Here is an 18996-nt window from a genome sequence, read left to right as displayed (position 1 = left end):
TGATGCAGCTGTTTTCATATAAATCTCCAACTGGTAGCTTTCACTGTGGTGGGCTGGCGCCCTGCCCAGGGTTTGTTTCCTGCCTTGCACCCTGTGTTGGCTGGGATTGGCTCCAGCAGACCCCGTGACCCTGTAGTTAGGATATAGTGGGTTGGATAATGGATGGATGGATGGATGGAAGCTTTCAAATGAATTAATAAATGTCCGCCATAACCCTAATCATACTTGTATGTGCTGGCTCTCCACCGAAAATCCTGGTATGCTCATAGAAAAGCTATAAAAATGGCCAAGGGACAAAATACAGGGAAAAGGTGGAATCCTGCTTCAGTAACTCAAAAACCGTGCACATGTGGAGTGGGCTAAAGATCATTACAGACTACAAGGTAAAAAGCTGCAATGTGGTGAGTAACTGTTTCTCTCCCTGAGGAATTGAACACCTTCTATGCTAACTTTGAGAACTACACCAAGTTGAAATATCTGTGAGAAGAGTACAATTGCCCTTTTGAAATATCTCAGGCAGAAATGTGTACATACTTAAAAAAGTAAACATACAAAAAGCTCCTGTAATTGACAATACCCCAGGACATGCTCTCAAAGCATGTACCCACAAACTTGCAGATGTCTTTACAGACATCTTTAACTTTTGCCTGCTCCTGTCTGTAGTCCCCACATGTTTTAGGAGGACCACCATCATCCCTGTCTCAAAGAAACCAAATGTGAGTTGTCTTAATAACTATTGCCCACTAGCAGTCACCTCCATTGTCATGAAGTCCTATGGTTAGAGATCACATTACATCCCTATTACCATCTACATTTGATCCACTTCAGTTCACCTATAGGCCAGACAGATCTGCAGATGATGCAATAGCATTTGCAAAGTGTACAACCCTCACCCACCCGGACCAGAAAAACACGTACGTGTGGATGCCGTTTTCAACTCCATAATTCTATGCAGGTTGGTTATGAAGCAACGTGATCTGCACATCAGTGAATCCCTGTGAAACTGGATCCTGGACTTCCTGACAGGCAGACCACAAATCATAAGGATTGGCAATGTCACCTCCTCAACACCAGAGTCCTCCAGCCCCATGTGGTATACCCTTTATCACCCATGACTGCAGAGCCACAAAATGCTCCTGTACTAACATTAAATTTGCAGATGACACAACCATTATCGGCTGCATATCAGATGGAAATGACTCTGTCTATAGAGAAGAGGTGAAAGCCATGACATCATGGTTTTAGGACAACAACCTGCTGCTCAATGTCAGTGATACCAAAGAGCTCATCATGGACTATAGGAGGAATAGAGGTGAAGAGAGTCAATTGTTTCAGATTCATGGGGATCAGTATGAGCGAGGATCTAAGCTGGTCACACCATTCATGTGTGATCATGAAAGCAGCAAGACAGTGGCTCTTCTTTTTACAGCAGCTGAGGAGATTTGTCATGGACTCCAAAAAACTCACCAATTTCTACTGATGTACCATCAAGAATACAGTATTCTCTTTGGTTGTATCACAACCTGGTATGGCAGCAGTAATGTTCTGAACTGCCAAGCTCTACAGAGGGTGGTCAGATCAGCTCAACGCATCAACCAGATTGAGCTGCCAGCCATCCAGGACCCCTGCAGTGCTGCAAGAAGAAGACACAACAGATCCTGTCTCATCCCAGCCACAGATTCTTCACACTCCTGACATTTGGTAGGCGGTACAGGTGCATCCAGACCCGCACCAGCAGGTTCAGAGACAGAGTCTACCCACAAGCCATCAGGCTACTGAACTGCTGAATACTGACTCACTTTGACAACAACTGTCATTTTAAAAATACTTTTAGACTTACCTCCTGTACATAAGCTAGAACGCACTACACTCCCTTGCTCTACAGACATTCAATATTTTACTATGCACCTTACTATTTTATTCTTACTTTTATTATTACTTTCTTTTTTTACTAATGTTATTTTACTCGGCAATTTAAGGGGGCTCTGAGTCCAAGAATTTCATTACTGGTAATGATGTTCCATTGTTATCTGTATATGAAAATAAACTTGAAACTTGAAACACGGCCACAGAGCACTCCATTGAAACATTTAGTCTTCCATCTCCCAAGATTTTTATTTATTTGCCTGGTACTTATTCATAGCTGCTATTGTAAAACATTTCAGACAGAATTTATAATGCAAAGTTGACTGGTCGACTCATTCATCAAAAAAAAAACAAAACAAAAAAAACTTTCCCCTTTGAGTTAAACAGCTGAAATTTGACAGGATGGTACATCTAGGGCAGTAGGTATCTGCTCAGAAAGGATATATTGACATACCAATATATAGGGATAAAAAACACCCCTACAATTGAAAAATAAAATACACCAAAATCTCAAAAACACTTTTACAAATTTGATTGAAATTTAGTGAGATTATAGAAAAATTAATATTAGCTGACCTGTGTTTTTTTCTTTGTCGATATTTGTCAATAATAATGCTGGAAGTTTTCTTTCTTTTAGCCAGATGTTGCAGCTTGTGAGAACTATCCTCATCTGGAAGCAGTAATCTTGTAAATTAGTAAATTATGGGCCAATGATATTATATTGTTTGATTTATTTTGGTTACTGAATTGAAAACACCAATGAATAAATATAGTATATGCACATGGTTAGATAAATAAGGTAGTCTATGATGATCATATAATTGTTTAAAAGCAATATGTTGAGATGCCCTCATTGCTTATCTTGTGTAGACTTGCTGTGTGCAAGATGTGTGGAGTGGACGATTGGATGAAAGAGCCTAGCAGTGAATAAGCGAGTGCGTCTCTTTGTTACAGCAGGGTCTAACCCAAAGAACATATGCTTGGTGAGAATTTAGCTCCAGGCTAAATCAATTTGATGGCCCCAAGTAAAGTGGCATAGTGCTTAGTCTTTATAATCATATGGGGAATACTTTAAACTTTTCAGCTGACAGATATCAGATGATAGGCTTTTAGCCTGATGTCAAGCAGAACAGGATTGCAGTGCATGCTTGGAAAGTTTGAGTTTGAAGTGGGACTCTAGAGTGTTGTGCCTAGTTAGGTTTGAGTCCCAGTGAAATAAGCTTGAAGGATGTGAAAGTGAACAAGGAGGGGGAAAGCTGCTAATTGACAATGTCAGAGATTTTCTTCTGTCTTTAGATTGAGAACACATACCCTGTAACTGGGACCACCTGGATGTTCAGCTGTGTCTTGCCATTGCTGATGTGGCTGCATGAAGTCTTAACCCACCCAGGTTGTATGATCCTACTGTATGTATCAGTTTTTATTTGGTGCTATCAGGTTTGAAGCAAATAAATGTAGTTTGTGGGTCAAGCTGAGCCAGTGTCTCTGTCTGCCTGCTACTAGAAGTTGGGACTGTTCATACCTTGCCTAAGTGCAGCTCACTTAGGGCACAATGAGGCACCTTTGTGAAGCACTCAATTTGTGGTAAACTGGGGTGAAGTAAATATGGCTCCAGTCAGCAAAGCACCCTGCCATTAGAGGTCCCTAGAATTGAATGGCTGAATATACAGGTTGCAGCACAGACAATGAGGCAGGTGAGAGGTTACAAGTAACAGTACCATTGCCTGTTTAGACATTTCCTTCTATCCTCCCATCTAGAAAATGCCCCAAGAGATTAGTTGGTACCTTTCATGTTTGGTGCATGTCTCAGGTGATCTGATAACACAATAAAATGTAATTCACATTTTCAGGGACCAGTGTAAGTCCCCAATTAGTCACCTTTACATCTGCATAGCCTTTTATGTTTTCTCTAAATTCTTTCTATAGCCCAAAAATATACACATTATAGGTGGTTCATTGGCAAGAATGTGCACAAAGTGGGGGCTACAGTGGCACACACCTCTCCCTTTTTAACCTCACTGGCTCAAGTGCCCTTCTCTACCATTAGAACAGAGGTTCCCAACTGGAGTTGCAAGATGGCATTTCAGGGGGGGTGACAAAGAGGAAGCCTGGGTGGTGATTAGGCAAAATTGAATGAGGTGCGTTGTCTGACATTAGCATGGTTCAATAGGTGTCTTGCAATGTGCCATCATTTGTAGGTCATTCATTAGTGCTGCTGTTCTATGATATGAAAAGAATCAAACATTACATGTGGAACTCTCACCTGTGAACGAGTCACAGAAATACGTCTTCTTGCGAGTTCCTTGCTGTGGGTGGAGTGCTCATAAAGGTAAGTAAGTTGTTTTTAAGAGAATGGAATTTGGACCTTGCATTGATCCATTGAGAAGTGCAAGGTCTAGTATTGATTTTTGTGCAAGCCCTGATAATGATTTGGTGAAACATTTTACATTTGATGGACATTTTTGCCCCTAGGAGGATTCAAGAGTGACTGAATTGGATGGAACACCTGCTGCTTACACTCGGCCCTTCTCTCCTGCTGGCGGTCTTGGCAGTAGTGCAGCAACTTTAACTATGTGCAACATCTGTTTTGGAGCTGCAGTGCAGGAGTTACAGGGGGACAAAACTCATCGACTTGTGTTTTATTTCTTAGAGGTGTACAGACACCTATTGCTTTGGTGGGTTCTCCAACCCCTCAAACCCTTCGATCATTGATCGAGTGTAATTTTCTTGTGGTGCTTGATGCTTTATGAGATACCCACAACCTCCTGGGTATATACTGTAAATTTACCACACCAATGTCCTGGACAGTGCTGCTCCATCTTCCCTTATTGCCCTGTTGGTTGTGATTATCTATGTCATATCTAGGTGTCATCCTGCTTTGGAGATACTAGAGAGAAAGATCTACGACATGCTGTTCTGATGGCAACAGTGGGCAATTCCCTGAACCTCCTAAATGATGTAATCACTATTTGAAGAACCCTATACAGTATAAACAGTGTTCACCTTTCCATGGACATGTCTGTGTGTGCCAATTATGAAAAACACTTTGTGGGGTAATGAGCCGCTCTTGATTCATAAAGAATAAGCACCTTGTACTTACCAGAGACAAAGGACATGAAGATTTAAGGAGTGATATCAGGCAGACCGAGGAATCCCAGACACAGATGGTCAAAAACACATCATCCAGCTAGCTTCAGATTTTTTTTCAATGGTTCAAAAACACAATGAATAAATGGAAAGTCCATAAGCAGACACAGCACACTCAAAAAATAGCAGAGGAGAACAACTTCTATTGACTCCAGTGCCATAAAAGAACCAGGAAGTGCACTCAATGCCCAGCTCGATACAAACTGAAATTAAACATTTTCCTAGGTTTAGGGTGTAGGGCACAAGATGTGTCACCATTTAGAGCAGTCAGAGTGAATTCCTTCCTTCCTTGTAAGGGCAAGCTTTCAAGGATTAATGTCAGCATTTTTAAATCAACACCTACTCAAAGTCTATTATGGACATTTCATTTGTTGCATTGTTTAACTTGAGTCATACACTAAATGGACTAAAATGCTTCCAGGCTGTGGTTGGCACACAAAATTAAAAGAATTATGCACAAACATATATACATTGCACATTCATTTTAGAAAGTGTGAACAAAATTTGGACTTGTTTTTTTTTATTTTTTTATTTTACAATAGTGAACAGGATGGTACGTAAGTATATAAATTTGACAAATTCACTTTAAAGAAAAACATGTATGGGCTTAATAACCAAGTTCTTAAAGATAACACTGTGAGAACACGTTTTCAAATTTTTTTAATACATTAGCGCACAATATTAACCACCTGTCAGTTAGATATAGATGATGTTAGAACAGCAGTACAAAAACATAAAATTAGTGTTGGCAGCATTTACACAAGACAACAAACAGAACTGCTGGGCGGTTTAAAGTTGTTAAAAAGTGGCACAAAGCAGCTTAGAATATAAAAATATATGTGGTATTTAAAGTATTGACTCAGTCGATGCACTTATCAATAATTGTCTGAAGCATTCTACAAAAATCGGCCACAATCTGTGGACTTTGGATATTAAAAATAGATTACATTAAGAATTTGGCATCAGCCCTGCAACACTTAGGCCTGCCTGATTTTGGAGGGTGTATAGTTTTTGTCGACGGTTTCATCTTGTAAAAACATATGAAGACAACGTTCATTTTGTGCCAATGGGTGTCCAGCAACTCTGGAAGGAAAGGAAAAAAATACATACATCAGAAACAAAAACTACAGCAATATATCTTTCAATAGATAAACACAAACATGTATATACATCGCTCCATTCATTTTTAAACCTGCTTGTCCTGAGTAGGGTTGCGGAGAAGCTTTAGTCTGTCCCAGCAGTACATATTACATACATAATAAATTCACGTGTGTGTATAAAATATGTTTATCCATCTATTTATTCATTATTCCATCACGGGGAGTCCAAACTCACCTTAGCAACACCGTGCACAGCCAGGATATACAGGCATACAAAGGGCCAGTTCACCGTCTGCACTTGACATACCCAACTGTGCTGTCAAGTTATAGTCCACCCAAGAAAATGGACAGTAAATGTTTACTTGCTCATGAAAACAGTATACACATTAGAATAAATAAAAGTAAACACTGATGCAGTAAAAAGCAACAAATAATTTGTTATGCATTTCAAAATCTGAATTGGTATCTTGAAAGACAGATAGAACAACCCAGTTTTGCTTCCTAAACATCTCCTTGTGGCTCCCCAGCTATTCTATGCATCTGTTAAATTGCACAACAGCACATCTCATTCAAGTCAGTGAAGTTGAGATTAGCAGAGGCAGGTGCACTAGTGGCACAGTTTAACAAATAAATGGGTGTACTGGATGGTAACTGCAGATACTGGGGTACCTCGAGGAGAGGTGGGGAAATGTCTAAGTTAACACAGATTAAAAACATAACATCACTGCTTTGTAATAACACGGCTACGTTCAGCAAGCAAAAGGACAGCAAAATGAAATTTCAAGATGTTATGTTCAAGTTGTCATAACAAAATTTGAAGAAAGTTGACAAAGGAAAGGTAAAATGCAGTGAAGACCCAAAACGTTTCCTGCAACCGGACAGTGACTACTTTATTTGGTTGACAAGCAAATGCAACTTTTTTTTAATCATAAGCTCAAGATATATTACAACAAACAACAACCCCCCCCCCCCCCCCCCACCCCACTCTTAAGCACATACAAGAATTACGAAAACAAAGAAAAAATTTCTGACTTGGCTAAAGTGGCAGTCCACTTAAAGAGTACTTAAAGGTCACTTGCTTAAGGGACAGAAGAAAATCCAATGAAGTGCTTGCTCAGCAAGTGGCACCAAAGTACATGCTTCAACCATGCAAAGACGTCTGAAAAGAAATGGTCATGTAAGGCAGATAAGACCACAAAGCATGGAGTGACAACTAATGGGGGGGAAAGTCTTCTGGAGCAATGAGTCCTCATTTTTTATTTTGTGCCTCTAAAACATTCCTCTATGTCATAAGACTAACACAGTCAGCAATCGGTTTATGTCAGATTCAGAGTCCTGAAGATGTGAGACTTGAAAGTGTTTCTGAAAGTTTCAATATTTCATTGTATTAATCGTCTTCAAAAACTGTACATTGCAGGAATAAACAAAAGCAAATTCATTAGCACCATGGGGGCTTAGAATGGAAGTCTTGGTCTTCCTAAAAGGAGCTGCATGCTAGAACCCTCGTTTTAGGCAGGATGTACAGTTACTGATATATACTACTAGTTCTCTTATGAAAAGATTAGTATTCACAAGGAGGGGGAGAAAGAAAAAATTACCGATCAAGGACAAGCTTTTCTTGAAAGGAATTCTTTTCAGTTTATTGTTTTGAATTATATCCAAGTGACAATTACATAGCACATAAAACAACATCTGGCAAACTGTAATTTAAGCTGCAACTGACAGAGACAGGTCAGCAATTTCAAACTCTTTTCTTTTGGATTTCACATTTTATAAATGGGAATCATTACAGGTGCTTAAATAGCCACAAATCATTTTCATAAGTTTTTTTTTTCTTTAATCACTTGTGGTATTTAAGGAAGGGCTTGAGGTTTATTAACAACTTAAAAATGATTACAGATTGACAATTGATTTGCTACCACCTCCACTTTTTATAATTGTATTACTTCTGTCAAAAGCCAGTGGAAATAAAGATGGTTAGGTAGAATTAGATCACATTAACATCTGTGTAAAGGTGAACTACTGATCTTGGATTGCATCCTGAATAAATGTAGCAATAGCAAAATTATAGCTTCTTAGGTTGTGGCACATTGTTGGAGATCCATTTACTTTTATGAAACTTGGTGAGCAAAATACATATATAAATAAAACCAGTATAACAGTATAAAAAAGCAAACCCTTAGCCATCAAGTGACATATTTCACATGTCTTTTTTAGTAGACATTAACATAAAAAACGGCCAGTTTGGCAGAAAATCACAATTCCTTGTAAAGCCACTATATCTTCTTCAGATCAATCAACTATTTAAATTAAACTAATAATGTTTGCTGCATTCCGTACAGATTACGCTTTATAGTTAAGTGAACAAAATGCACACAAGACCTATGAACAGAAATAAAACTTACTGAAATGTATGTGTGAGTTAAAATAAAAATGAAAAACAGGCAAGACCTCAGATGGGCGGCATGGTGGTGCAGTGGTAGTGCTGCTGCCTCGCAGTTAGGAGACCCGAGTTTGCTTCCCGGGTCCTCCCTGCGTGGAGTTTGCATGTTCTCCCCGTGTCTGCGTGGGTTTCCTCCGGGTGCTCCGGTTTCCTCCCACAGTCCAAAGACATGCAGGTTAGGTGGACTGGCGATTCTAAATTGTCCCTAGTGTGTGCTTGGTGTGTGGGTGTGTTTGTGTGCACCCTGCCCAGGATTAGTTCCTGCCTTGTTGGCTGGGATTGGCTCCAGCAGACCCCTGTGACACTGTGTTCAGATTCAGCAGGTTGGAAAATGGATGGATGGACCTCAGATTTTCAATTCTTGAAAAATACAAATAAAATGTTGGCGAATGTCCTAGCATTAAAAATATTCTTGTTCCTCATCTTTGGCCTTGTCAATGTGGGACTTTGAAGTTTCTCTAAACTTTGGTTTCTTTCAACACCCCAGAGGCATATACAGTATGTTAGGTTAACTGGCCACTCTGCAGTACACTGGACTGGTGTGGGGGGTGTGTGTGCATGAGTGGCCCCTCTGATGGACTGACATACCAGCCATCAGTGGTTCTGCCTGATATCCAGAGCTGCCAGGACAAACTCTTACTCCCAAACAACCCTGGCCTGGAATAAGTGGGTTTAGAAAATTACTGAATTGCTTTATTATGTAGTACTCCTGCATTCTAATAAACAACTTTGGCTTCCGTGCAGGGCTACTAGAAATGTAATTTATGTCTAATGCAGGATTTTCAACAGACGGTACCACTTGGCTTGCCAGGGTTCTTGCATATGTAGAAGTAATGGAATAGGAAAGGCACAGTACAGAAAATACAAAGATCCTTCAAAAATTACCATTATAATTTATATAAAAATACCAGTGGTGATTGCTGCAACTAGAAAAAAAACAATTACTTATTTTGAGCAATTTGTGCACTGCTGCCATCATAACACCACAGACCGATGTTTAAAGAGTCATTATTGTCACATGTATAGAGTACAATGAAATTCTTACTTGCATGTGCTAACCATTATGCAACATGTCGTCACTCTCTGGCTACATGATTAGTGAGTATAATTACATTACCTTGAAACGTCTGTCTTCCTTACTGTAAATAACTATCTCACTTCAAAATGTATGTCTTTCTTACTTATACTTTGTAGTAGGGCTGCCTAAAGGACTGAAATTTTGATAAGCATCAATTTTACCCCTTTAAAATGACTTCTGCACTAATTTTTCAGGGTATTGATTCTGCAGCCTGAATTACGAATGCAATTCAGCTACACCATGGCTAGAGTTGAGCCCTGATTTCCTCCCAACTTACAGGTGTTAATAATGGCAAGTTCAGTGCCTTCACCATCACACTTAATTGACCAAGAGGGCAGCGGGAGTGGAGTCTGCAATTACTTTGTCTTTGTAGCAAATGGGCATGATACAATATTAACTAAAGGGGCTACCTCAGCTAATTTAGTCCCATATGGAACCCTAGGTGGAGGAGCCCGTCAGTGTGCAGGGCATGTTCTCCTTAACATACCTAAATAGCATCTTTTGGATGACAGCGCCCTAGAAGGCTGTCTGTATCACCTAATGGGTTGACTGACTCTGCTTAAAGGACAATCATACAAATCAATACAATTAATTTCAAAAGGCATCTTATCTCTAAGTTACAGAAAGATTAATAAGTATATTGTAAACCTGTAAATTAATGCATTTCATGAAGGGATGTGCCGTTAATTTTTTTTTTCTGCAGTTTAAAATGTTTTGTAGTCAGTTAAACGTTTCATGCTTTAAGACAGAGTCAGAATTTATTTTTGCTGTCAGGCCAGCTTTATTCTATGCTGTTCATTCAGGGGCACCAGTCTTTAGCACTGGGGCTATTTTGCTCCCTCGATTTTTAAACTGTCATCACAATGTGTGCTGCTTTAGCACATTACTTTCTTTTACAATGTGCAATTTTAAAATTATATTTCATCACATTTACTTTATAATATAAGGTGCTATAACCTTTCAGTGCTCAACTGCATAAACACTGGTGCTCATAGAATTCCAGCTCTGCTTCAAAGTGTGAAGTTAGTACGTCAGGGCTCATGCAACCCAGCAAAAGCAGGCAGTGGCCTCACAGAAAAGTACATTGACATGCTATTCTTTCTTGCAAAAAATGTAGAAATTAAAAAGACATCATAGTTTATTTACACAAAAATGCAATCTGCACTGTCTGCATGTATGCAAAGTCTTTAAGTGTGCTGGTAGTCTGTTTGTGTGTTACTTTTCTGAACAACCAGACCACATTAATGCTCTTTTTACTTAAATATATATTTAATGTTTGCTTTAATATGTTTATCTATACTGTTTACAAAAGACTGCAATACTTACACAATTGACATTTAATGACATTTATAATATTCCAAGAGGCGGAGTGGTGGGTCCAAGGCTAGTGATCTGCACAGGTTGCTGGTTCGAATCCCAAAAATGGCAGAAGTGACTGTACTCCATTGGGACCTTGAGCAAGGCCCTTAACCTACAATTGCTTTGCCCTGGGAATGATGTTAACCTGCATCCGGCCCTGCAACTTACAAGGAAAACTTGGGGGTTGGTGGCAAGACTGGCACTCCAGCCACCGTAAAAAATCTCACACTGTTCCATTGTGGTGCTGAGGTGTCACCTGCTACATTCGGGTCCCAATCCAGGTGGACTCATGCTCCCAACCTCCACTCTTGTAGCATTCCACTGTACTACCTTGGTAACAGTATTTGTTTTCATCAATCCAAAGAAACTGTTGAATGGATTTAAACTTCTTCACTTTTTATTGTTTACTCAACTTTACTCTTACCTTTTACAAAATATTGAACTCCTTGAAGTATTTACATTTAATGACTAAAATTTCTAATATTTTTACTGTATTGTGTGTCGAAAATGGTATCAAATTTGAATAACTTTTCTTAGTATCACATTGAAGTTTGAAATTTTGGTATTGTGACAATCCTGATTTACACTGCAGTTTCAAAAGATGTACCAGTAATGTAGAGGGAGTTATATTTCTTTGAATTAAGTGTCATCCACTTGTCTCTTTGTTCTCTCATCTTTGCACTTCAGTCATTATGCTCTCACCATATTGCTTTGTTTTTCAACTTCGTCTGCATCAGTAGTGGAAAGTAGTAAATAAAGACTTTGCACATACTCCTATTTTGTGCATAGATATTTTTGGTTTCTCCTCTATCCCAAAGATATGCAGGTGAGGTTAACTGGCAACTGTGAGTGTGTGAGTGTATTGTGGGATAGTTTCATGCATTGTTAGTTCCGGCCTTGCAACCAGTTCTATGGGTACTGGCTCTGACTGCTTACAAGCCTATAATGGAGCAGCACTTAACAATTCAAGGATGACTGAACCAGTAATGCCACAAAATCAAAACGGGAGATGTTTTGGCAAGGTGGCGACTAATGCTTCCTGTTTTTTCCTCCATCCATACAATTTTTGTAACCCACGTACCCAGTTCATTGTCATGGGAAGCTGATGCCAATCCTGGAACCATTAGGCACAAGGCATTATTAACCACTGGACATGTATATGCATTACATAAGAACATAAATCATTTGACTAATGAGAGGCGACCTATTAGTCTATCAGGCTCACTTTTAAAGCCAATAGCTAAACTGCTCCAGTGTCTCATCCAGATACTTCTTAAAGGATGTCAAGGTTTCTGCTTCAACTACATTGATCTGTAGTTTGTTCCAGATTTTCACAACTCTTTCTATAAAGAAGCACTTTCTGGCATCAGTTGAAAATGTCCTTCCCATTGAGCAGGTTATTGTCAGGGGAAACAAATGGGGAAGATTACTAAGGTAACACCAGCAACAATTTCTCTTCTACTTCCTTTCTTAAACTGGAGGAACTGCCACAGGAAGAATCATAGGATCATAGTCCTACCCTATTTAAAGAGCACAATAACTGGAAGTCACCGTTCATTTGAGACCCAGTTGCTGAGGAGGTCAGACAACTAATTTTGGGTTGCAAAGCCATATCCAGCAATTGTGCTGTTTTTTTTTTTTCTTTGGATATTCATTGGACGTGAAACGGGGCATCCCATGGGACCTCAACCTTTGTGCTTTCTCCTTTTCTTGATTTTGATGGCATACTTGCTCACTCAATTTAGAATTGTCAATCTGCCTAATGCACTATTCTGCTGAAGTTCAGTTAACTAACAACTATTAGTTGATTTTAGAATATCTGATTGGACACAGCTTGTGAATAGTTTCATTTTGCAATTAAAAGTGATTAATTTTGAAACATCAGTTTCATACTTTCATATTCTGAAAATATATTCATAGATGTAATATTTTGTAGAAAAGGCAATACTATGATAGAAACAAACAGGAGGATTCCTAAAGGACAGAAGTTCAAAAGCCACTCATCCACTTAACACAATGAGACCATTAATAAAGCTCAAAGTTCACATCCATTGAAGTCAGATATTATTATAAAAAGTTAATACTAAGTCAGTTGTAGATTGCCTTCATCTTTGAATTTACACTGCTTTAGTATCTTACTTTGAAAAGATCTTCAAAGCAGGACTACTGTATGTATTAAAAATAAAATGCATTTAATTATACAGATAATTGCAAATTGTATATTCCAAAGATGTCACCTTTAGATAGCAGTACACGATATCTTTAAATACATATTGCTGCACAAGTACCTGTTATTAAGCTTTAAAATATGATCAACAATGCCATTTAACTCCCCAAAATCTGTTTTTTAATTACCCATGTGTCTGCAGTTCTTTCAGCCAATTTATCTAGTTTTAAAGATTAAAATTCAAATGGGCAGCTTTGCCACATTTACACATGAAATGCAGATAATAGCAACGTCTGTAATCACAGCAAATAATTACAATTACAATATAACTTTTATTGTTCATGCAAAAAGGGGAACACCACCTTAGATCAAAAATAAGCACAGGAGCGTACAACATTCTTAAAAGAATTACGTACTGTAATTTCAATTGTAATTAACATAAATTACATATGCAAAATACAACAAATGTAAAACTCAGGTAGACTGCACTGTGCCCTTTCCTCAATTTTAATCATTCTTCAAGTAATTATCAAAAAATTGCATTCTACACGACATGAATGATTATGTGTTTGTTTCTTAACTTATCCAAGTTGTAAGCACTTCTCTTTTGTTTGTGGCTACAAAACAATCTTTTTCATCTCCGTTTAAGTTGCTCTAATTTTAGCTTGTGCTCAGGCCTCTTGATTTTATGTTCCCTCCACAGAAGTAAAAACAGTTCTTCTTCCCATCATGCACAGATTTGTGTCACTGTCACACACACACACACACACACACACACACACACACACACACACACACACATACTTATTTAGAAATTGCTCCAGCCCTTGTCTCCTTTCTTCAATAAACGAGTCATCAAATATCCCATCGTCACCTCGGAATGGAAGCTGACGGATGAATGCTTTGCCTGGTAAAGGGGGTACCACAACCTTAAAAAAAAAAAATCCAGTTACTTAAACACATGAATTAACATACAGAATGCTCATGAACAAATTAATCTTTTGGTAACTTTTAAGACTTTAAGTCAGGTGTCTTAAATGTCTGTCCTGGGGGGCACAGTATCTATTTAGGCTTTTATTCTAGCAGGTTTCCCAATTGGAAGCATAATACTGTTGCCATCACAACATACAATATATTAATTAGTATAATATTAATTCACTTGATGGATAAGAGTCAGAATCCCTAACTGCCTCTTTAAACAGCTGCAGTCACAATTTTGAAGTGCTTTTGCTTTTTTAACCACATGCCTGTAAAACATAGGTAAGAAGAGAACCAACAAGTCATCAGCTAAATTGTCTCTATTTACATTTTTGCGCACGTGCGTGTGTATGTGTGTGTATTTATTATAAAATATCTGGTTCTTTAAAACCTGTTGACAGAAAAAGAACAAAAAGTAAAAGATTAAGAAGTACTAATGCGCTTTAGTCCTTAAAACATCTGGAAGACATCATAAGAAAAGTAAAAGTTAACAATATTAAAAATGTCTGACATGATATAATTATAGCAATAACAAGTCATGGAAGTAAACAGAAATGCCCATTAACATCATCAGTTAGTTAGCAATTAAGAAACTGTTTTAAGAAGAATGATTGTTCCTCTGGTTTGAGAATAGGTTATCTAAACAGAAGAGTTATGTGTGAAATTAGAAAATCCTGATGGAGCCATTTAAGGGGTAGTCCGGGACCCATTTTCTACTTCTAATGGCTCTGTCTAACCCCACAACTGCAGAACCTCAGACTCTCACACTAAAATGTAAATATACTTTACACCCTCAGATACCTAATATACTTACTCGTTTCAAGTGACCCCTATAGCAATTCTAAAAAAAATCTTATGCTCCCTTTTCACAACATATTAAAATGCAATTAGAACTGGCGAATCTCCCATTAATTCTCTTTTTCCATTATAGCTTCTCAAAGTGACAGAAGCTTTGTCTTTAGGTGGGCGAGAGGATGTTTTCTAACACTACATATTGTACATACCTTACTTTCTCTTTCTAATTCATTCCGCAGCCATTCAAAATCACTATATCTTCTTCGAACACGAGATTCTTTCAGCTTAAAAATTGGAAGGTTTGTCTGTGTGAGGAAAAAAAAAAAGATTCAGCTCTTTACCTCCAAGTTAAAGTATACATATGAAGAGACGCTTAATAATCTGTAAAAGTGTTTCTTACAGCATGGATGAATATTTATGTAGTTCCTTGATACTTTGGCCATGATTAAGATCTCCCCCCACCCCCCGGAAGAAAAAGAAACTAAATTCTAAATTTCCCCTGACCTGTCAAGATCTAATCTAAATACCAACAGAAAAATATGTACAAATTGCAGATGAACACGCAGACAAAACAGAAAAGGGCATACAATTGTTTTTAAATAAACAGTTATGACAAAATATTGGCACACCATACTGAAAACATTTCGGCACATCTATCTACTTTATCTGAAAGGAATCAGATACTGTTCACTTTAAATGCATGAACCTGTTGAAGAAATAATGATTCTAAGGAAAATGTCTTTTATAAATTAGTAGTGTTAACTACTGATGGGCAAACCCCGTTGAAGTCAACTCAGATAGTAACAGAGGAATGAAGCTAGTTTTGAGTGGTTTATAATAGTTCAATAGTCTTAAGTGTCCCTGATTGCTAGGGATGCATTCGTAAACTATACTGGATCAATTACTGTGGTCAAAAGTGTGACCTAACTTACTACTGCATCACCATGCCACAAAAAAACCAAAAGATAAAGATAGGGAGATAATGACACACAAAAGAAAAAAAATAACCACAAACTATAAATAAGTAAAATAAATAAATAAATTATATCTCTCATTATTCTCATAAAGTTCTAATTTTTAGTGCACAAAGAAGGTAGCCTAAACCAATCTTGGTGTCTTGGTGGGCACATGCCAGGCCCACATAAGGGAAGTGCATTAAACATGGCGCCTAGTCAAAATAAACCTTCAGCCTGGTGAAATAAAGATAATGAAAGATTGATTTCTATTTAAAACTCATTTTCATATTTTGGATAGAAGAAAAAAAGCACACAGCATCTGCATAGATGAATCGAATGCAGATGGCACATCACTGTGCAGATACTTTGCACTTCTTTCTTGCATGAAAAAGACAGTAAGGTATATTATATGGTATACTGCAATAAATCTTTTCTTATTATTTTACAGGAAGTTTTGTGTTTTCTGATTTCAGGAGTGGCCAGGCTCCTTTAAGAATTGTTTTCTCTAGGCTCCATGCCACATGGCTACTTGTGTATGCACTCAGCTCGTAACCCCTTACTCTTATATAGACTTGATGTGGCTCCTGCCACCGGGACTCAAAAATCAATTTGCACTTATCTGTACTATAAACTCCCTATCTGAGCTTCAGAGTAACAACATATACCCAGAGAGCCTATTATGTGAGGAAATCATACAGTAGTTATATACTCAGGGGCCTGTGCTTGTCATTATCTACCTGATCAGTGCTACATACAGAGGAGCATAACATGCATAATCCTGCGGTGAAGACACATCACACAATCAATCTATGCAGAACAATTAAGTATTTTCATAATATTCTCATTATGTTGTGCAAATCCGGCTGGCATAGTGACATCACACATGCGCAAATCAGATTGGGCAGTGATGCAAAATGTATCCAAAAAACTTGCACTTACAGTATGCATGCATTGAAGCTGACCCTATGGCTGCTACAGCCCTGTCACATACAATAGGTCTTATAAAGCATCATGGGGAGCTGGGGAAAAAAAAGCAGACTACATGGATAATTTCCGGGCAAATATTCAGCAAAGTCATCAGTGAACACAGCGTATCCTCTGTGAAAAACACTTTCTTGAATTTTTCTCATCAACACTAGTGTTAACAAAATTGCCCTTGAACATGTTAACATATTTTTCTTATGTGTATAAATTATGCCACTAACAGGCAAGTACACTGTCAGCCACTGAGGCCGAGCAGCAAGGTTCTTGAACTTCTAACCACATGGGTGCCAGCTTAGTCCTTGCTTTCTTCAAAATACAATTCTGAACACTTTATCTTTTAAAATATGTAAAAAAAAAAAATCAGTTTATGCAAGCAAAACATTTGCCATTATTGCCAAAATTAAATAAGTAACTGCATGTAAAAACTTTAGTAAATCCATGAGTATACTTGGCAATCACTATAATTTAGTTTGTGTAGTACTTAGCCGAAGAAATAGTTTGAATAATAATAGCTCACTACTTATCCACAGTAGTTCAAGTTATCAGGAGGCCTGGCAATATGTTAAGAGCAGTTATGGAACATGAACACATGCCCACTCACTGGAATAGTAGGAGTCAGCATTTCCCTTATATGCATATTTTTAGGTTGTGGAGGGAGAACTGGGGTTCCAGGAGGGAACAAGACACTGAAAAACTGTGCAGACTCTACACAGACAGTAGCTAGGCTGGAGTATAATCCTAAAACGAAAGAACTGTGACAACACCATTAACTATTGCTCCAGATACAAAAGACATTTTAACCTCCTTAACATTACTCCTGGAAAAATGAGCCAAAAACTATGATTTTTTTTTCATCAAGAAAAAATGTCATTATGTGTAACAGAAACATGTAAATACCAAAACGTCAACATAAATGCAGCAAGGTACATCCTTTGTGTGACTGTTTTGAAACAGTCACCAATGCAAAGCTCACTGTCACAATCAAGACATTTGAAGCACTCTTTTCTTATTTTTTCTGTTGCTTGCACATAAGTGGGTAGAATGCCAGTGCATGATCTGCATGCTGAATGTGCCCGTTGTTTAATTGTAGGCTGCCACAGCTCAAAGCTTAGTGACTTCCACATTTCCCCCAACATAAATATTGACAGTTGCTGCCTTGTGAACAACATTTAGGAGGCTAATGTCTTTCTTGTCCTTCAATGTGATCATAATCATTACATGACTGAAGCCAACAGACATATCATGGTGGTTTGGACATACAGTTCCACCATACTGTCAGCGTCGGATAACCAAATCACTTTGTCATCACTATCGCTTGATTCAACTAATGGTTCAGTTTCAGTATGTTTTAAAATTGGCTTTGCAGCTTCTCATTTACATGCCATTGGCTGTTTTGGTTGAAGGCTTTGCCCCATTAATGAATACTGATGAAGTACCACAGAGTGGCAATACAGTAATCCCTCCTCCATCGCGGGGGTTGCGTTCCAGAGCCACCCGCGAAATAAGAAAATCCGCGAAGTAGAAACCATATGTTTATATGGTTATTTTTATATTGTCATGCTTGGGTCACAGATTTGCGCAGAAACACAGGAGGTTGTAGAGAGACAGGAACGTTATTCAAACACTGCAAACAAACATTTGTCTCTTTTTCAAAAGTTTAAACTGTGCTCCATGACAAGACAGAGATGACAGTTCCGTCTCACAATTAAAAGAATGCAAACATATCTTCCTCTTCAAAAGAGTGCGCGTCAGGAGCACAGACTGTCAGAGAGATAGAGAAAAGCAAACAAATCAATAGGGCTGTTTGGCTTTTAAGTATGCGAAGCACCGCGGCACAAAGCTGTTGAAGGCGGCAGCTCACACCCCCTCCGTCAGGAGCAGAGAAAGAGAGAGAGAGAGAGAGAGAGAGAGAGAGAGAGACAGAGAGAGACAGAGAGAGACAGAGTTTGTTTTTCAATCAAAAATCAATACGTGCCCTTCGAGCTTTTAAGTATGCGAAGCACCGTGCAGCATGTCGCTTCAGGAAGCAGCTGCACAGAAGGTAGCAACGTGAAGATAATCTTTCAGCATTTTTAGACAAGCGTCCCTATCGTCTAGGTGTGCGAACAGCCCCCCTGCTCAAT

At 38.4% G+C, this 18996-nt stretch overlaps 1 protein-coding gene across 1 annotated transcript in view; it reads right to left on the bottom strand.

Moving 5' to 3' along the window:
- Positions 1-5523: 5523 nt before the first annotated feature.
- Positions 5524-18996, bottom strand: part of snx3 (sorting nexin 3) — an 86586-nt gene continuing 73113 nt past the window's right edge. Inside the window, exons 2-4 of the mRNA XM_028797621.2 lie at positions 15143-15238; positions 13965-14089; positions 5524-6096 (exon numbers count right to left, since the gene is read on the bottom strand). Of these exons, the coding sequence (XP_028653454.1) occupies positions 5991-6096; positions 13965-14089; positions 15143-15238 (327 nt within the window). The 3' untranslated portion in view covers positions 5524-5990. The remainder of the gene's footprint in view (positions 6097-13964; positions 14090-15142; positions 15239-18996) is intronic.

This window comes from Erpetoichthys calabaricus, chromosome 3 (genome assembly GCF_900747795.2).
Source record: "Erpetoichthys calabaricus chromosome 3, fErpCal1.3, whole genome shotgun sequence".
Classification (NCBI taxonomy): domain Eukaryota; kingdom Metazoa; phylum Chordata; class Cladistia; order Polypteriformes; family Polypteridae; genus Erpetoichthys; species Erpetoichthys calabaricus.
Note: the sequence above shows the minus strand (reverse complement) of the source record. Positions and strands in the feature narration are given on the sequence as shown.